This window comes from Melospiza melodia, unplaced genomic scaffold, assembly GCF_035770615.1.
Source record: "Melospiza melodia melodia isolate bMelMel2 unplaced genomic scaffold, bMelMel2.pri scaffold_28, whole genome shotgun sequence".
NCBI classification, from domain to species: domain Eukaryota; kingdom Metazoa; phylum Chordata; class Aves; order Passeriformes; family Passerellidae; genus Melospiza; species Melospiza melodia.
This window is the reverse complement of record NW_026948600.1, coordinates 2,723,299-2,744,138: the sequence shown is the minus strand read 5'-3', so window position 1 is coordinate 2,744,138 and position 20,840 is coordinate 2,723,299. Positions and strand designations below refer to the sequence as shown.

Here is a 20,840-nt window from a genome sequence, read left to right as displayed (position 1 = left end):
CTTTAATAGAAGGCGTATCTTATTTCTTAATCGTAGTTCTTGTTCATTATCTTCTTCAACAACTATATCCTCCCAAGGGTCCCACAACTGTAAAATTTTCCTAATCATAGAAAATTAATTAGCAATCACTGATATCCTTACTCAGATGAGATTGTTCCCTTTTTTGCCTTCCTTTTCTTATCTATCTTCAAACTTGCTGCTCCTATTTTTACTGGTCCTGCCACTTGCAAACTCAATTTTTGCAACTTTTCAATGCAGCAATCTAGTGCTCTATCAGGATTCCCCTTGAAGGGTCCTACAATTGAATGCTGTGTTAAAGGTACTAATTTCCTACACCTTACAGAAACTATATGTGATTTACTTTGAACCTTAATTCTATCCACAATACATTGTACCTCCCATCGATAATAAGCAAGAATTTTCTGTTCAGGAGACTCATAAAGATTTAAAGCTATATATGCATTTTGCCCTATTTGTCTCCTTAATTCATCTTGCCAGCTTTTACCCCATGTGTGCTCGTGTTCACAAGTGTGACACCACAAATCCCGTAATAATGATTGTTCTATCCAAAAAGTCCTATCACAACCCCCACAATGTAGGGCTATCCAGGCAGCACAATGTGGATTGTGACAGTCAAGGCAATGTTCTTTCTTTGGATTTGTTAAGCGAAAAGTTGATAATGAGTCAATGAAACCAATCAACTCCTGGGCTGTCCAGTAGTGATGTGTCAGTGCTCTGTCCACCGCTTTCGAGTACCCCTTCAATTGTAACAGTAGCTGTCGTAGGACTAGAAGCAGTTTCTTCCCCAGTCGTTCCTTGTCCTCCTCCATGAGGCGGTCCACCAGAGGCTGCATCAAAAACAGGTTTAGTCCACTTAGCAGGCACCCACAAAGGCCCTGTACCCCCGACTCCAATATAATACTTTTGCAGGTTTTTCCCATAGTCCTGTACTCGGATTATTATACTTAACCCAGACCTCTGTTTCCTTAGTATTTTCCTGACCTGACCTCGGATGATGTTTAATTGCAGGAGGGGTATCATCTTCCCCAAAAATACATAAACGATTAATCACATACAAAACCTTAGCCAAACATGCTTGTGTTTGATGATGGAAATAGAGGCCAATGTTGTGGCCACGCTGCTGCAGAAATGATGCTGGTATCCGCTCCTGTATCCAATAATCCTTAAAGGGTTATGCTTTGATGCCCATAAGTAATTTCAACCTTTTGCTTTGGTCTATTTTGTAAATCCACAGTCAAAAGTGTAACACCAGTAGAGCCAGAACCTTTTTCATCCCGTGTTTGCCCAGTAAATGATTGCATTCCCGATGTCATTTGTGATAGTGGTACCAATTGTGCAATGCGTTGTCCTTTTGTTATTTAAATCGGATGATAAAGGGTGTAAACCATGATTTGTATTTCCCCTGTATAATCCACATCAATAACACCAGTCAAAACAAATAATCCCAACATACTTGTAGAAGAACGTCCCAGCAATAATGCGCCACATGTTTGTCCATTTAATATAAGAGGACCCTTTACTCCAGTGGGTATCCTCTCAGGCCGATTTGTCATTAGCGTGACGTCTACTGCTGCTGATAAGTCCAAACCGAGGCTCCCTGTTGTTGCGGGTTGCAGACAGGAGGTAGCAACGATGTTACGGCAGCAGCTGGTGTCTCCAATGTCACGGCGGCAACTTGTGTCTGTCCCTCATTGCCGCATTGGTAACACTTGATGAATGGTTTCGACCCCCCTTGTGTGACTGCCAGTGAGCCGCTTCGGAGAGGAGCAAGAGCAGCCAACACCTGATTCTGAGTAGACTCTGCTTGCTTTTGCAACCCTAATCCTAATTCCTTTAAGGCTTCTGCTATAAATGCCTGTGAAGCTGTTGGCATTAATGCCATTTGCTCTAATGCCTCTTCTAGAGTCCAATTTGCCCCTAAAGTAGCTAACGCTCTTTGTGTTGCTGGATTGCTATTTTGCAAAGCACACTGGTTCAATAGCGCCCTGCAACACCAGCCCGGTCTATAGCAGTAGCTGTTCTATCGATAAAATTTCCAAATGATTCTTCTCTTCCCTGTTTAATACCCATATAAGCCGGTAATCCTCCTGGCTCTTTAACCATATCTATTGCAGCACGCACTAACCGCATAGACTCTCTAAGTTTATCTGCACCCAATATCATTTGTGCCTCTGTACACAAAAATGCCCCTAAGCCCATCAGCTCCTCTACTGTTACTCCATGTAATGGGTCTCCCTGGGCTCGTTGTACAGCAAGCGACTCATTAACCAGAGCTTGCCAATGTGCATTAAACAATAACTGCTGATGCTGAGTGAATATCAACCGAACTATTCCTCTTAAATCATTAGGGCATAAAACCTCAGTATTAAAAAGATAATCTAGCATTTGCCTAACAGGTTCACTTTTTACTCCAAACTGACTAACCGTAGAATGTAGCTGAGTCAGCAGTTTTCAATCTAAGGGAGTATATTCTGCTATATTATGCGTAAGGTTCCCCTGTGCATCATACGGTGGTGTGTATGTGACTGGACATGCAAGACTAGAAGCTACTTCCACCGCCTCGCCATCCCCCATTTGCATTATTTCTTTTGCCAAAGCAGCCCAAGTTTCCCTCCTCTGTTTAGCCATCTCCCCCCATAGATCACGGTGTGCCCCTGGGATGGGATCTGACTCTTTAAGGGTGCTATGCTGCTGGCACTTTGGTACAGACACCGAGTTTTCACACGGGGAAGGCGGTGGAGCAGAGGCTGGCTCGCGCGGAGGAAGCGGCACCCCCGCTGGAGCTGGCACTGAAACCGGAGCTGGCTCGAGCAGAGCCGGCTCGCACGGGGGAAGCGGCCCCCCCTCTGGAGCCGGCTCGCGCGGAGGAAGTGACCCCCCCGCTGGAGCTGTAACTGGAGCCGGCTCACTCGGGGGAAGCGGTGGAGGTAAAGCTGGCGGCGGAGGCGAAGCTGGCTTGCTCCCACCTCCACCATCCGACCCATCTGAAGCTGGCGGCGGAGGCAAAGCTGGCTTGCTCTTACCTCCACCATCCAACTCGCCCTCCCCCTCTGACAGGAAGGGTGCAGACGGTTCCACTGTGCCTATCGGAAAATCCTCCACACCACTTTGCTGGGGACTCTTAGGCATAAGTATCTTAGTTACAGAAGGTGCCAGGGGATCATCCTCACGACCATACCCTATATTCCTCTTATGAGCTTCTGTCGCCCTTTCTGCTGCCTTTCTCTCAGAGACCTGCTGAAGCAACATGTTATACACCACCTGCCATAACTTCCCTAATTTCTTTGCTGACTTATCATCATCTAACAGTGCATCCCACAGTATTTCCCCAAACTTCTTCCACTCTGCTAGCTCATGAACTGTATGCGGATTAGCAAAGATACATTTAGCATGGCCGTAAGCTAATAACCCTGGTAATTCCTTTTTTAAATCTATCCCTTTTATTCCTCGCCGTTCTAAATACGTGGTGAATAAATCGTATGCCGCTTGACTATCCATACCTATTAGTCAGCGCGCGCTGTTGCAGCTCTCCAGGCTCCTGCGGCACGTATTGGCGTGAGTCACTGTTGTGAACCTCAAGGGTGCTTCAAATTCCGGCACCGTCCCGGCTGCAAGGACCCAAACCCAACTTCCTCGACCGTGGCGTAATCCCCTATTTCTTTTAATCCAAGAAAAAAGAACAGAGATTCGGCGTTGCCCGCATTCTCCACCATTTGTCGACGGAAGGAGACCAGGACATCAATTAGATCATCACAGGCCCAATTTTATTGATCAGTACAGCAGGTTAAATACAGTTCATAATGAGCTTCATACATACTACAAAAGTTGAGCTCAGGATTGGTTAGTTACATATCAGCAACTACACCTACTTCTGCATTCTTATGGTTATACTTTTGATACTTTCTACATATTCTCAGGAAGAATCTCTCTTCCCTATCCTCATGTTGCGGCAAGGGCATTCTGTCCTTGCCTGTCATTTGTCACTGACTGCTGAATTCTCCTTTGAGCTTACTGACTGGTGACTTCCCTCTCTCAGCTTGACCAGCGGTATTATGTCAATATGGCCTTTCTCAGCAAACCAATTATTAATAAATCTCTCCACAAATGGCTTTTAAGGGTGGCCAGTGTAAAGAAAATATTTTGTTGTCTTTCCTTATAAAGTTGTTAAAATCACTGGAGGAAATGAAGCAAATGTTACCAGTGAGACTGAAAAGGTTCACTCACCCCATAATGAGGAACACAAGGCAGCTAAAAGTCCCAGAAGAAGCACAGCTCAAGTAGATAAATTTCTGAATAAGTCCTAAATTCCCAGGCTTGGGGGCTTTACCAAATGTGAGAATAATTTTTCCTTTTTTATCCCTGTCACCTTTGTGACTGCAACACAGAGCTTTCCCTTCCTTTTAATAATCAGTATTGGGCCAAATTTCCACTTCCCTGTTATCAGAACTGGCCAGCAGCTGAACTGGAGCTGTGCAGGAAGCAATGAATATTGGAATTGCCACATCCCTCCTTGGATTGTCAGTTGATTCATGTTTGGGATTTGTTTGCACTTTCATCCCAAGTTACTTTTGGGAAGAGCAAACATTCTTCAAAGTGATTTTGCATAGTCAAGTTTGATTTCTGCCAAGTTTATTTTGTCCAGCGCCCAGAGGATTCTCAAGGGGTCTCTGTGTCTCTCGCACTTGGGGTTGCTTTGGAGGGGTTCGGGGGGGGTTTTCCTGTCCCTGTCACCCCAGGCCGTTCTCCAGGGGTTGTCCCTGTCCCTGTCACTCCAGGCAATTCCCCCGGGAGTCTCCATCATTCTCACCCCTGGGAATGCCTGGGGGGGTCTCCCTCCCTCTCACCACTGTGCCAGGGGGTGCTCAGGGCAGTCTCCATCCCTCTCAGCCCAGGGGATGCTTGTGGCAGTCTCTGTCCCTCTCAGCCCAGGGGATGCTCAGATGTCTCTGTCCCCTCACCCTGGGGGATGCTTGGGGGGTCTCCATCCCTCTGGCCTCAGGCAATGCCTGTGCAGGGCTGGGCACCAGGGGCTCTGTGTCCCTCTCACTGCTGAGGGTGCTTGGGGCTGGGGTGGCTCTCCCACCTTCTCACACCTGGGGAGGCCAGGGGGGTCTCTGTCCCTCTCAGCCCTGCTGTGACCCCACCCAAACATCATCAGGGTCAGAGGGACAGAGACACCCCCAAAGCCCCAAAAGGGCTGAACCTGGGATTTGGTTTGGGGCTGAAGATTTAGGAAGGGACTGGAATTGGGGCTGGGCTTGGAGTTGGGGCTGAGGTTTGGATTAGAGCTGGGATTGGGGTTAAGGCGAGACATGGGATTGGCTTTAGGGCTTTAGGTTGGGATTGAGTCTGGGGCTAGACAAGTCTGGCACTGGGATGAGAATAAATACAGAACTGTGAGTGTATCTAAACGTGGAGTTAGATTGAGACCAGGATCAGGGTCAGGTTTGGGACTGAGCTCACCCAGAGCAGGGCAGGGGAGATGTCACTGCGGGATGTCCCTGGCGTTGTCCCAGCCCTCCTCAGGCACCTTCAAACATGGGGGGCAGCTGAGTGCTCCATGATCCAGGTTCTCCCATGCTGCCCCTCAATACCAGGTGAGCATTCCCTGAGGGCAGCCCTGACTGTGACCACTGGGGCTCTGGGATCAGCCCTCACATCCCTGTGGGAGCAGCTGCAGACGGGACGAGACATTTCCCCCCCTCTTTCCGGAAAGAAGCCCAGCCGCCCTTTTCTTCTGGTGCCTCGCCCTCTCCTTGGGCAAGGATGTCAAACTCACGAGAAGCAGGAAAATCCTCATTCCCTTTCCCCATTTCCTGGGATCCCCAGGAATGCCCCTCTGGGATCCATGGCACTTGCTCCCAGGGGCTGTAATTCCAGTTCCCAGCCAGGAAAAGATGTTCCTGCCCTCAAAGGAAAAGACCTTAAGAAGGAGCCAAAAGCCAAGTGCAGCAAAATCCTACAGTGACATTTCACTGCCAGCCTTCAGAACCTCACCCATGGCTGTTGTAACTCCTGGACTGGGAATTACATCTGGGCAGGGTCTTTGGTGGCAGCTGCCCTGGCTCAAGAGAGGCACTGAGAGAGAAACAGAGCAGGCAAAGAGAGGCAGCAGAGAAAGGAGGACACCAACACAATCAGCTGAGAAGGTGGCACTCTGAAAAACAAACTGGAACTGATGGAAAATGAATGGGAAAGAAAGAAATATTTTTGTAACTTTCTTTCCTATCAAAATACAATTTCCTCCTTTTGTCACAAACCTGCCCCTGGTGACATTCAGCAGGGCTGTTAGAAATTTCTTTGTTCTGGGTGGATGTTCCAAGCTGCAGCCACAAGCAAACAGAGAATGGGGATTTTCCTGCTCCTGGGAAGTTTGACACCCTCAGCTGAGGAGAGGAGGAGGCATAAGAAGAAAAGGGAAGCTGGGCTTCATCCTCCCACAGGTAAGAGGGGGGGAAATCTCTCGTCCCATCTGCAGCTCCTCCCACAGGGATGTGAGGGCTGATCCCAGAGCCCCAAGGGTCACAGTCAGGGCTGCCCTCAGGGAATGCTTGCCTGGTATGGAGGGACAGCGTGGGAGCACCTGGATCTTGGGGCACCCAGCTGCTCCCCATGTTTGGAGGTGCCTGAGGAGGGCTGGGACAACGCCAGGGACATCCCGCAGTGACATCTCCCCTGCCCTGCTCTGGGTGAGCTCAGTCCCAAACCTGACCCTGATCCTGGTCTCAATCTAACTCCACGTTTAGATACACTCACAGTTCTGTATTTATTCTCATCCCAGTGCCAGACTTGTCTAGCCCCAGACTCAATCCCAACCTAAAGCCCTAAAGCCAATCCCATGTCTCGCCTTAACCCCAATCCCAGCTCTAATCCAAACCTCAGCCCCAACTCCAAGCCCAGCCCCAATTCCAGTCCCTTCCTAAATCTTCAGCCCCAAACCAAATCCCAGGTTCAGCCCTTTTGGGGCTTTGGGGGTGTCTCTGTCCCTCTGACCCTGATGATGTTTGGGTGGGGTCACAGCAGGGCTGAGAGGGACAGAGACCCCCCCGGCCTCCCCAGGTGTGAGAAGGTGGGAGAGCCACCCCAGCCCCAAGCACCCTCAGCAGTGAGAGGGACACAGAGCCCCTGGTGCCCAGCCCTGCACAGGCATTGCCTGAGGCCAGAGGGATGGAGACCCCCCAAGCATCCCCCAGGGTGAGGGGACAGAGACATCTGAGCATCCCCTGGGCTGAGAGGGACAGAGACTGCCACAAGCACTCCCTTGCACAGGGTATGAGAGGGAGGGAGACCCTCCAGGCATTCTCTGGGGTGAGAATAATGGAGACCCCGTGGGGAATTGCCTGGGGTGACAGGAACAACCCCCCCCAAACTCTTCACAAGCATCTCCCAGTGCGAGAGGCAGAGAGACCCTTGAGAATCCCCTGGGCACTGGGCAAAATAAATTTGGCATCAATCAAACTTTACTCTGCATAAATCACTTGATGAATATTTGATTTTCCCACAAGTCACATGATGACAATGGAAACAAATCCCAAACATGATTACACTGAAAATAGAAGCAATTCTGTGTCACTTACAAGTCAGATCAATTCTAGCACAGCTCCAACTCAGCTTCTTGCAGGTTCCAATTAAAGAAAAGTGCAAATTTGGCCCAATACAGATTATTAAAAAGAAGGAGAAGTTCTGTGTAGCTGTCACAAAGGTGACAGGGACGAAGACTGACTCTCACATTTGGCAAAGCCTCCAAGGGCAAGAACTCAGGAGTTATTTGGGAATTTAGCTACTTGAGCTGGGCTTCCTGTGGGACTTCCACCTTGTGTTCCTCACCTTGGGGTGAATGAACCTTGTCAGTCTCGCTCGTATCACATGATCCCTTTTCTGCAGTGATTTTAGTAAACTTTTCAAGGAAAGACAACAAAATATTTTCTTTACACTGGCCAGCCACAACAGCCATTTTCCTCATCAGTTCTCCCATAAGTCTCTCTGAGGAAGCTGCGTCAAAGTTTCCAAGAGTTCCTCCAGAGAGAACCACAACCTCCTCAAAGGAGGGAACCATGCTGTTGTCAAAGGCACTTGGGGTCAGACAACAGTGCCCTGAATTCACTGTGCCAAAATAATGTCGCAATTGGGTTAAGAAAATTCTTAGAAAGTCCATTATCCCACTGTGGGATGCTCTTCCCAGGGGGAGGATCCAAGCATTCCTACCTGGATATAAGCTGAGGCTGGCAACACCAGCAGCACCTTGCCTACTGGATTCCCAGAGGACAAGAGCTCTATAACCACCACTGAACCTTCAGAGGAAGACCCGACCCTTCTACAGGATCACTGCTTTGACAGAATCACGTTCATCACTCCAACAGGACTGCAGCCACCATTTAATGGGACTGCTGCCACCACCCTGACTAACGGGGTGTCAGATTATATCCTGACTCTGTCAGTTTAAGGCAGTGTTTCTGTATCATTGCAATTCTGGTTTAGACTCTCCCCCAGGTTTGCCTTCAAACCAGTACAAAATTTAATGTGCTTATCCCTTGTTTTCCTCCCACAACAGAATTTCCCATCCCCAACCCTTCACCAGATGGAACACAAGGCTGCGAGGAAAATGAGGATCCCCCAGGACGCCCCAAGCAGGTGAGAAAGTCAGTTCCCTTTCCCCTTCTCTCCCGCTCCATCTCCCAGCCCAGCATGGCCCCTGGCTGCAAGACAACCCCGGTGCCAACGCTGTCCTGCTCTTGTCCCGGGGATGCACTGAGGGGATCTCCTTCTCCTTCCCTGTGGCACGGAGGGAAATCACATCCTCTCCTTGTGCTTTTTCCCCCAGACAAGGAGCTGAGGAGGGAGGATAAATCCCTATGGCAGGACATGGTAGAAAAGGCCATTTTGAGCAGCTCCACGGTCTGGAATCCAACAGGGAGGAATAGCCTCTGAGGTACAACAGGAGGAGGGGCTGCAAACCCAGCCCAGGGTGCTCTGAGGAGGAAAGACCCACCCTGTGCCAGGAAGGTGGACAAAGCCAAAGCTGAGACAGTGGAGGAAAAATCTCCATGGCAGAACCTCATTGAAGAGGTCGTTTTGAGTGACTCCACAGTGCAGAATTCCAATGGGGAGGAAAATCCCCAGAGATCCTGCAGGAGGATGGGCTTCAAAGCCAGCCCAGGGTGGTCTGAGGAGGAAAGACCCACCCTGAGCCAGCAAGGTAGACAGAGCTTCAGACAGAGTTTGGAGCTGGTGGTCCATGAGCAGCTTCATTATGGGGAGAAGCCCTACAAGTACTTGGAGTGTGGGAAGAACTTCAGGCAGAGCAGCAGCCTGATCAGCCACCAGAGGATCCACGCCAGGGAATGGGCCTATGAGTATGGGGAATGTGGGAAGAGCTTCTGCTAGAGATCCACCCTCATGACCCACCAATGCATCCACACTGGGGACAGCCCCCAGTGTCCCCAGTATCAGAAGAGTTTTCACATCAGGTCCCATCTCCTCAGCCACCAGCATATTCACACAGAGGAGAGGCCCTTCCACTGCCCTGACTGCGGGAAGGGTATCTAGCAAAACCTCCACCTCATCAGCACCAGCGCATCCACACTGGGGAGAGGCCCTGTGAATGTGGGGAATGTGAGATGAGCTTCAGCTGGAGCTTCAGCCTTAGATGCCACCAGGGCATCCACACCAGGGAATGCCCTACAAGTTTGGGGAATGTGAGAAGAGCTTCAGTCATAGGTCCCAGCTGGTCATCCACCAAATAATCCACACTGAAGAGAGGCCCTATGAGTGTCCTGAGTGTCAGAAGAGGTTTCAGACCAGCTCCAATCTCCTTGGCCACCAGTGGATTCAAACTGAGGAGAGGCCCTTCTGCTGCCCTGACTGTGGGAAGGGCTTCAAGGACAACTCCATCCCCGTCACCCACCGGCGCATCCACGCTGGGGAGAGGCCCTACGAGTGTCCCCAGTGTGGGAAGAGTTTCTTCGGCAGCTCTCACTTGACTAGACACCAACGGAGGCACCGGTAAGGGAAGCCGTGCAAGTGCTCCAACTGCCGAAGAGCTTCGTGCACCGCTCTAGCTTCATCCCCCATGGGAGGATCCACATTGGTCAGAGCCCTGGTGACCCACATTTCCTGTGATCCATGTTGGGAGGACACCTGGCTGGTTATCCTTTTGGTTTGGCCCTAATTTTCTTCTGATTTTTCTTTATCACTTTAAAACACCTGAAATATGACAAAAAAGAAAGTAATTGATCAAGAATATCTAAAATCCTACTATTTAAGAGGTGTTTGAGGTGGAATTTATGGTTTGGGAACATATTCTGGAAGATTTGTGTGTTTTTGCGGGATTTCAGGAAGTATTCTCCATATCCTTGCACTCCAGAATTCAAGATAAATTGGTCTGTGACCTCAAAATTATTCAATCCCACTGAAAACACCTCAATTTTATCACAAAATGGCTCAATCCATGTCAAATTGCCTTGTTCCCACCTCAGAAAAACTCAGTCCCATGCCATATCTATTTGATTCCACAATCTCCAGGGTGAGATAGTGTTGGAAGGAGATTGGGAGAAGTGAGATCAAAATTTGAGGGTGTGGGATCGGGATTGTGTAGGTCTGGGTGTGTGTGATCTATTTTGATAGTAAATAAAACTTTCAGAACTATCGATTTCTGTCCCATTCATTTTCCATCAGTTCCAGTTCTGTTTTCAGAGTGCCATCTTCTCAGCTGATTGTATTGGTGTCCTCCTTTCTCTCCTGCCTCACTTTGCCTGCTCTGTTTCTCTCTCAGTGTCTCCCTTAACCCAGGGCAGCTCCCACCAAAGATCCTGCCCTGATTTAATTCCCAGTGCAGGAGCTACAGCAGCCATGGGTGAGGTTCTGAAGGCTGGCAGTGAAATGTCATTGTAGGATCTTGCTGCACTTGGCTTTTGGCTCCTTCTTAAGGTCTTTGCCTTTGAGGGCAGGAACATCTTTTCCTGGCTGGGAACTGGAATTACAGCCCCTGGGAGCAAGTGCCATGGATCCCAGAGGGGCATTCTGGAGGCTCCCAGGGTGCTGTGCAGTGCCAGGGGACAAGGTCCAGCAGCTCTGTTGGTTCTGCAGTGCCACAACAGCCCCTGGTTCCTTGAGTATCCATACTGCCAACAGAGGTTCCTTGGTTCCCATGATGCCCTGCTGTGTGACCATGAATATTTAGTGCCATGAAGTTCTTCAGTGTCACAATGGCCTCCCTCGCTCCATGAGCTTCCGCAGTGTCACAATGGCCTCCTTGGATGGGCAGTGTCACCATGGACCATTGGCTCCATGAAGCCCCACTGGGTCACCATGGACTCCTTGGTTTCATGAGGTTCGGGAGTGTCTCCATGGTCTCCATGGATCCACAGTGTCACAATGGACCACTGGATCCACATGGCCCTGCTGTGTCACCATGGCCCCTTGGTTCCATGGAACCCCAGGGTCACAATTGACTCCTTGCTTCTGTGTCACCCTCTTAGTGTCAAAATGGTCCCTTCATTCCATGAGGAATACAAAACTTTTGTAGAAACATTGAGCAAATCCTCCTTAATAAAACTGGGAACATCTGTTTGCATTCAAGAGAGAGATGTTAATGGTGAGGGTGACACCAGCAGCCTCCATCTGCAACAGAGATCCAGGGAAAGGACAGGGACGGAGAATTCAGCTGCAAGACTCACAGAATTCTGCTCCCAGAGATCATTTCTGCTCACACTGTCCCTCCTAGAAAGGTGACACCATTCCAGGAAGCCTGGACTGAGCAGGTGGCTCCCGAGTGGGGTTTGTTGTTCAGGAAATCTGCTCAGACTTTTCCATTTTTTCTGGTTTGAAAGCAAAACCAGTGAGTGACTCCAAGTCAGAATTACAATTTATTAGGAAAAGAAAAAAAAACCAAACCAAAATGCATTCAATAATACAAAAGAAAAAACATTGACAAAGTCAGAATACAACTTGACACCCTGTTGGTCAGGGTGTTGTTAGCAGTCCAGTTGGAATGGTGGTTGCAGTCCTCCTGGAGTGGCAGATGTGGTTATGTTGGAGCAGTGATCCTGTAGTAGTGTGTAGTCTTCCTCTTGTCGCAGTCGCGGCGGTCACAACATTAAAGCAGAGACCACAAGCACACTCAGTCTTAGTCTCAGTTGTCAACCGTTAGCACCATTTGCAACCGTTAGCAACCGTTGGCAACAGTTGGCAACACTTTATTAGTGAAAATGGCTGATACACTTTCCAGTTTTTTCCCCTCCAGTCGCAGAAGGCTCCCATCTTTCCTCTCTCGATCTCCTTGGTTCAGCTTCTTCCTCTTACTTCTCGTTCCTTTAGCCAACAGGCCCGCTGCTAGCCCCTTCTACATCCTCTGAAGATCCAATGGAAATGGCAGCTGTTCCCTGGGAAATCCAGTGGAAAGGCAGCTTGTGCTGTCCCAAACCCCAGATTATATCCAGCTGGGGATGCTTAACTCCTCCCCACTGGGCGGAGCATCTCCCAATGAGCTAAAATCATTCTATAAGTCATGGGGTGGGTGCAGAAACGGCTCCCAGAGGGAGTTATCTCTGAGTCATGTGGCAAGGCATTGATCAGCCCATTTACAGGAGATAAGGAAAAAACAATACCCTTCTTGCTTTCAACAGCTCTTGAGGATTGGAATAGAATACATCTTTACATTGTAACCTAGGACATCTATCACTGATGGAAGGGTGGGATGGAATAACTTCATATTTGAGGTCATTTTGAGCTCTGCTGGCAGTTTCCCGAGGTCTGGTAGTGCTGTTGGCTTCAGGAACAGTTTGGGCAATGGCTCTGGGACTGAGGGCTGGGTGAAAAATGAGAACGGTTGTTAGTCTTGTATTTACAGTCTTTTGCTATATGTCCAGTTTTCTCGCAGTTATAACAGTTTCCACTGCCTTTATTACATTTTGTATTGCGGAGAAGCACATTTGCTGCAACCAGCGCTTCCATTGCACCCTGGCCTGTGGCCTTGGCTAGGCTGGAGTCACGGTCTGAGACTGCTTGGCAAATGCAAGCATCAACCATCTGAGCGATGGTCGGCTCATGGACAAGGCGGAGGGTGTCCAGAACCTTTCTGCAGTCAACTGGCATTACAGAAAGCTAATTTGCTAATAAGATAATCCCCGACCTTTTGATCGTCTACCTGTTTTTCCAGCACTTTAATAAGATGATCGACAAACTTGATATAGCTCTCATCCAGGCCCTGGCAAATGTCAGTGAAGTCAATGTGGGATGTAGAAGTGTCAGGTGGAGAAGGGTAGACCATGCAGCACCTTTGTGATCTTCCAGTATTGACCAGGGGAGGACTTCAGCCTGATATTGCAGTCTAGTATAGTCTCCTTCCCTAGTAATGCAGTCCGATGTGAGGTGTTGTCACCGTTCTTCCTCAACATAAACCTTTTGGTAATTCATTAAATTTATTTATCCAAATTTGTTTCCACAAAATAAACTCAGCAGGTGACAATAAAATTTTTATACACTCTATTAATTTATGGTACCATCGTGTGGGCAGTAAATGGCGCATCCAGCAAATTCTTAAAAAAGGGAGAACTCCTCCCATAGTCCTTTGCAGCCTTAACTAAGTCCTTAATTTCCCTATGGAGGTAGAGAATCCAAGATTCAGATGGCATCTGTGCAGTATAAGCAGGGGCCAAAACCTAAATGGGAATCCATAGGGAATAGATTAAGGTTTTGGCCCCTGCTTATACTGCACAGGTGCCACCTGAATCTTGGATACCACCTCCCAGTCCCCCTCTTTTGCAGCTTTTCTCCGCATCCTCTGCCAAGAATCCTTGGGCTCATCCTCACTCTTGGATAAGCTATCGCTCTCTTCCTCTGCAGAGGAAGCAGGTCTGCTGGGAGGGGCGCAGGGCATTCAGCCAACTGGCAACACACCGTGTTGAAGGCCTTTGATAGCCAAAATGGCTTCCTTCCAGTTGGCCCCATGTCCAGTTCCAGGGTCGGAACTCAACATCAAGGTGGGGCCCGTCACAGGGGAGGTATGTGGAGTAAAGGCGGGAAATGGGGATGAAGGCTGAAGGGAATCTATAAAGGCGGTCTCTCTAACAGGAGCATTGCCATCTTGTGATTTGTAGGAAGGGGGATTAGGATCAGGAGATGAAGGAATGTGGGTGAGGGAATATCTCAGGGCAGCATGGCCACTACCACCCTGAGGAGAGGACAGAAAAGGAGGGAAGATGACAGGTAGCAGATGGCTTGTCTGTGCCAAAGGGCGGGCTCCGTCTCCCATCCTGTTCTCAGGGAACATGGGTTTGGGAACGTGGGGGGAGGATTGAATAAACCAGGACAATGGGCTGGAACCATGAACTCGTTACATGATCCCATAAATTGAATGAAACAACAGATAAAATTTCCCAACTTTTAAAACCCCTTGTGTTTGTAAAATATAAAGCTTTTTCCCAAGAGCATCCCAAAACGGTAACTGATAGATAGAATCAACAGAAATATCAGGAAACTCCTCAAATAACCATAAACAATACCTTTTAAACTCCTTTCAGAAAATGAACTCCCCTCTAAATTTAAAACTCTCCAAAACTTAACAAAAACATCCTTTGCAGCTTGGAACTGATTATTTCCCATAGCTGCACCCAATGAAAGAGGAAATGCCCATCCACAGGAACGGAAAATCAAAAGACCAAACCCCTGGGAGCTCTCTGCAACTCAGTCACTCACTCTCAGTCTCACAGGCACAATCTTCAGCCAAAGTGGGGTTTGTGGGGCTGTCAGCAAAGCTGGTCCCATAGATGTTGAGGGGATTGTCGACTTCTTCAGCGAGATTCAATAAAACTCAAGTCTCATTTCAGTGTTATGGCTGACCTGAAGGGGTACAGCTTCCAGTGACATCTGGCTGGCAGGATCACTGCTGGAGATGCTACCGGGGACCTTAACAAATCAGGTCCCTATTCGGGCGCCATGTGTAGCATCATTGCTCTACTGAGGCCCTTGTAGCATCCAGCACTCATGAGCCCAAACCTCACTGCTACCTTAGTAAGCTGACAGAACAGGCAGGATGGGTTTTCATATGATCTCCTGCAAACTGGGTTTAGTGGTACAGGAACAGGGTACACAGCTGAACAGGGTCCACGGATGAAGACAGGGCATAGGCTGAGGGAACAGGGCCTTATATGGGGTAGTGAGGGTGGAGCTGAGGGTCAGGGTCCAATGGATATGGGGGAAATGGTGCAGAGGAGGGGTCAGATCTCAGGTCAGTCAATAAGGAAACAAAAGTGGAGGAATGCAGCAAACTAGGGCCAATGGAGGGACAGAGAGAGAAGAACATTCTAGGGCTAAACAAACGTGGGCAATAGGAGTTTAACTAGGATAATTAGGCAAATGGACCAATGGGGTAACACACCATTCCATAAATCATGTGCCTGCAAAGATCTATGGGAGAAGAAAGCGTCTCATCCTAACCTGAAAGCCTATTCCTCTTATCTGGAATAGGTCCTCTATGTCTAGGGGATTGAGACTCTGATGGCAGGTCTCTGGGCCTCCACACATCCTCACAGCTGGCCCAGGGCAGGTCTGGACTGGTCTTGGTGGCAGCTTGGGCTTGGCACACACTTGAGGAGGATGTCTGTTTTCAACAGGGAGCTTAGGAGTTTTAGATTACTAAAATAAAATAAGAAAAACCCCACTCTGCCTGAGTGCAGCAAGTTCTCCAAGATAAGCTGACCCCAGGTGAGTGAGGAGAGACAGGATGGGGTTTGGAAATGTGGAGCAAGGCTCTCCACACTGGGTCAGATCTCAAGACACAGCTTCTCTGACCAGGACAGACCTCCTTAGGAAAGCCCCTGGGTCTATCAGTCACAGAATGCTGCTATCATTTCTTCTCTAAAGAGAACCATACACCCTTAAAACAGGAATATGGATTTATTGGAAGCTGTTTGAAATATTTCTCTGTAACAATAGAAAAAGAACTTCCTAGTGAACTGCACTACAGTAGAGGGAAATCAAAGCAAAACCACAGTTTGTCAGGATGTACTTGATCATAATGAGCCCCATGGTGCATTTGGAGCTGAGCCCTGAAACCTCAGGGCCTGAGAGGAGATTGCACGAACCTTTCCAGGAGTCAAAGATGGACAAAAACCCCAAAATGTCTTGAGCCATGAATGTGTCCCTCTGAGGTCCATCCCCAACACAGGCTCCTCATGGACTCCTTGGAGAAGAGTATTGGAGGCCAGGATGGCACAAAATCCTCTCAGAGACTCAGTGTAGAAAGGAAAATCCAAAGTACCTTAAAAACCTTGAGTATCTCAAAGTATTAATGAGCACTACTGGGTGTCAGTACAAAGCTCTCAAGGGACTTGTTAAAGCAGATAATTGGGGCCATGATTGTACAAAGCTCTCACAGAGTCTGTATCAAAAGGGAAACACCAAATACCTTAAAAAAACTAAAGTACCCTGAAGTATTAATGAGCCCCAATGAGTGTTGTTACTGACAAAGCCTCTCCAGGGACTAATTACAGCAGATAGTTGGAGGCCATTATTGCACAAACCTCCCAGAGACTCCAAGTTAAAAGCCAAATCAAAGTCCTTTGAAAAACCTGTGGAGAGGCTCCTGGCTCAGAGGCAGCTCCTGGCAAGGGCAGTGCTGCAGAGAGACAGCTCTGCCCAGGAGCAGCTCCTGTGCACAGCCCAGCAGGGCTGGGGCACTGCCTGCAGCCACGCTGGGCACAGCACAGAGGCACAGAGGGGTTAAACTCAGTCTGGGCTGGGAGCACAGAGCAGAGCTACCTCAGGGCTCACTGGAGCAGAAATCATCCCAGGTTTGAAACAGTCATTGCCTGGCTGTGGGAAGAGAAGCTGCAGTTCCTGCAGGGATCTCCTGAAGCTGGCACATCCCACAGCTTTTAGGACCTTTCAGGAGGACTCTCAGAGCTGCTGAAGAACAGGGCTGTGGCCCTAGGGCAGGGCTGGCTTTCCCTGTTGCCCCAGCCCAGGCACAGCCCAAGGCAGCTCCTGCTGCCAGGCTCTGCTGCAGGGCTAAGAAGCCAGGGCTGCAGCCAGGGGTGCCCAGGGCTGTCATGCAAAGCAGGGTCCTGCAGCCCAGGGCGCTGTGCTGGGGCAGGGACTCTGCTGCCTGCCAGGGACAGCTCTCTGCCGGACCGGGCAGCTGCTCCCAGCACTGGGGAGAAGCTCTGGGGGGAAGGAGCCAACCTGAGCAGGGCAGGGGCTGCTGCTGAGAGACTGGGTGAGGCAGGGCTGCTCCCAGCTCCAGACCAGCCTGGGCACAGCTGCGGAGGACACTTCCCAAAGAAGGTAAGCATGGGATTGCTGGAAAGATCAGGAGCTTTCATGAGAGTGTTTTCAATTTCCTGCTTGGAGTAGAGTGGGAAGGTTAGGGTGATGACATAAAGATTTTTGTTTTTATACATTTTTCATCTCTTTGTAGCTCTGCAAATTACTATTATATAGTTATAAAACTATAATATTTTCCTAACTCTATTAAACTCTTAATTAGGTCAAATTACTTTTATATACTTCTAGAACTATAATCTTTAATTCTTCCATAACTATAATCTTTAATTAACTCTACTATGTTTGTCAAACTTTCTCTTAGATTTTAGAACAATAAGCTAACTGTCTAAACACATTCCTGAAACGCTTTATAGTCTTATTATCAAGAATAGGACCTACAAGAAGAACATTCTGGTTTCTGACCAGAATATGAGCAGTCATAATAAAAAGGGAAGGCAAAGAAGCCTTTGGACCTACTCCAATGGGTTGACCAAGGGATGTGTAACCAGGGCAACTGAATCTGCTATTGGATGTTCCTGTTAAATATCCTAATTAATCAACCTTAATAAATTGCTGAAATCAGGGGCCAGGATGTGCTAAATCCCCACTGAGACACCTGGAAGTTTCCAATTAATGTCTGGTTTTTACTTTACTGTTCTAACATTGTTGCAAGGTTTTGGTTTTTTTTTGTCTTTGGATTACAGACAACAGGGGGGTGAGAGAAGCAGAAGAGGAATTGTAATCCCAGAATCCCAGGACATTCTGAGTTGAAAGGGACACACAGGATCATCAAAGGAATGTTTGAACATTTACAGAGAGTCCAGAACTGTAACTTTGGGTGGTCAGTCTCTCTGCTGGGAGCCTCCCAAAGGGCCCTCAGCCACTCCTCAGCCCTGGGCAGCAGCAGCATCACCTTTGCAGGGCCCAGCAAGGCTCTCCTGAGCTGCCCTTGCCCAGCTGCACACAGAGCCTGCCCCAGCCAGGGCCCTGCACACGGGCAGGTTTCTGTAGGGCCCCGGCCAGGGCACACAGGCTGGGATGGGCTCTGCAAGCGCTGGCAGGGACAAGGCTCCTCTCAGGAGGGAATGTCCAGGCCCAGGGAGATGCTCAGGGAAGGAGAGGGGGCTGAAGAGAGCAGTGCTGGGGGCAGGATGAGTGCAGTGCTGGTGTGTGGGAGGTGCCGGACAGAGCTGGGCACAGGAACACTGTCCTGAGTGCCCGGCTGTCTCTGCCCTTCTCTCTCAGGCACAGCACCACAACATCTTCTCTTGGTTCTGCCCTGTCCTGATATTGTCACTGTTATCTGCTGCTCTCAGGGAGGCTCTGGCATTTGCAGCAGCTGAGTTAGGCACTGCTCTTGGCATTCTTGCCAGGCAGGGCTGTCCATGGAAATGGGGTGTCCAAGCTTCCCTGGCACCTGTGGGGCTGTGGGCAAAGCAGTCCATGGGAAAGGGGAATGAGCTGAGCCCCCTTCCTGAGATCCCATCATGGGCACAGCCAGGGATCTCCTTGCTGTGCCCTTCCAAGCTCTGAGCTGCCCTCCTTGGTGCAAATATGTGCCAGAGCCTCTGGGAGTTCCCTGAATATCCCACAGGGAAGGGCAGAGCTGCCAGAGCTGAGGAAATGCTGCTGGGTTTGCCAAGGGAGCTGTGAGTGTCCTTGGCGCAAGGGGGTGCTGAGACCTTGCCCAGAGACCTTGAGAGAGGGTGAGACATTCAGGGATCCCTCTGCTCTGGGCAGGGTCTGGTTTATCCCAGGGAGACCCAGGAGTGTGATTGTGCTCTGATTGCAGCCTAAGGTGCAAAGCCAGAGCAGGTGGGAACAAGCCCATCCAGCCCCTCACCTTCCCTCAGCCACTGGGAATCCTTTGCCTCTCCCATCTCTCAGTGGCAAACCCTGAGTGCAGCAGAAATGCTGGGGGTTTCTGACGTCAGAGAGCCACGAATGAAGGGTGGGGAGGAAGACAATTCCTAAAAAAACATCCTGCTATTCATGTCTTATAGGACCGTGAATGCAGATGCTAGCGAGCCTGTCTGCATTAGAAGTGATTCCACTGTCAAATCCTAAATATCCAGCCTTTTCCCTCTGCCCCATGGCCACAAATCCAGGGGACCAGGGCAGGGATGGCTCCTTGAGAGCCCCTAAGCACAGGCCTGGCTGCTCCCGGCAAACTCAGCCAGAACAACTGGAGCTCAGGCTGAGACCTGGGTGAAGGTTTTACCAGAGCAGGAACAAGGCTACCGGGACAGTCTGCGGGGAATGGCCCAGGCTTGGCTCAAAGCAGCCCCTTCTGACTTGTCACTGTCCTTTCTCCATGAACAGGTCCCCATGCCCAGCCACAGCAAATGTCCAACAGCAGCTCCATCAGGCACTTCCTCCTGCTGGCATTGGCAGACACGCGGCAGCTGCAGCTCCTGCACTTCTGCCTCTTGCTGGGCATCTCCCTGGCTGCCCTCCTGGGCAACGGCCTCATCATCAGTGCCGTAGCCTGCAGCCACCACCTGCACACACCCATGTTCTTCTTCCTGCTCAACCTGGCCCTCAGCGACCTGGGCTCCATCTGCACCACTGTCCCCAAAGCCATGCACAATTCCCTCTGGGACACCAGCAACATCTCCTACAAAGGATGTGCTACTCAGGTTTTTCTGCTGATCTTCTTCATGGGAGCAGAGTATTTTCTCCTGACTGTCATGTGCTACGACCGCTACGTGTCCATCTGCAAACCCCTGCACTACGAGACCCTCCTGGGCAGCAGAGCTTGTGCCCACATGGCAGCAACTGCCTGGGCCAGTGCCTTTCTCAATGCTCTTCTGCAAACAGTCAATACATTTTCCCTGCCTCTGTGCCATGGCAATGCCCTGGGCCAGTTCTTCTGTGAAATCCCCGCCATTCTCAAGCTTTCCTGCTCACACTCAAAGCTCAGGGAATTTGGGCTTCTTGTGTTTTCCATCTGTGTAACATTTGGTTGTTTTGTGTTCATTGTTTTCTCCTATGTGCAGATCTTCAGGGCTGTGCTGAGGATGCCCTCTGAGCAGGGACGGCACAAAGCCTTTTCCACATGCCTCCCTCACCTGGGCGTGCTCTCCCTTTTCCTCAGCACAGGCACATTTGCTCATCTGAAGCCTCCCTCCATGTCCTCCCCATCCCTGGATCTGGCCCTGTCAGTTCTGTACTCGGTGGTGCCCCCAGCCCTGAACCCCCTCATCTACAGCCTGAGGAACCAGGATCTCAAGGCTGCCGTGCGGACAATGATGACTGGATGCTTTCAGGAACATTAAATGTGCTGGCCAATTTCGGCCAATCACTTGTAATAAAAGTCATCATTGATACTTCTTGTTGGTTTGGTTGTGGTGGTATTTTTTCCTTCATTTTAGGTATTCATGTTGTCCACAAAGAAAAGCCATTCCTTGTGTCATTTCTCATTTGGTTTCTCTCCACCTTCCCTTTGGCCACAGACTGTATCAATGAGGGGTTGCACTCTTGGTGGCTTTAAAGGAACTAAAGGATCTCCCAGCAGAGTTTTCGGCAGAGATGCCCATTTGTTACCTTCTCTGGAG

General features: G+C 49.5%; 1 protein-coding gene across 1 annotated transcript; it reads left to right on the top strand.

Moving 5' to 3' along the window:
- Positions 1 to 19,613: 19,613 nt before the first annotated feature.
- Positions 19,614 to 20,561, top strand: LOC134433952 (olfactory receptor 14A16-like). Its single transcript, XM_063182636.1, has one exon. It carries the CDS (start codon positions 19,629 to 19,631, stop codon positions 20,559 to 20,561), a length of 933 nt encoding a protein of 310 aa, XP_063038706.1. The 5' UTR covers positions 19,614 to 19,628.
- Positions 20,562 to 20,840: the final 279 nt, after the last annotated feature.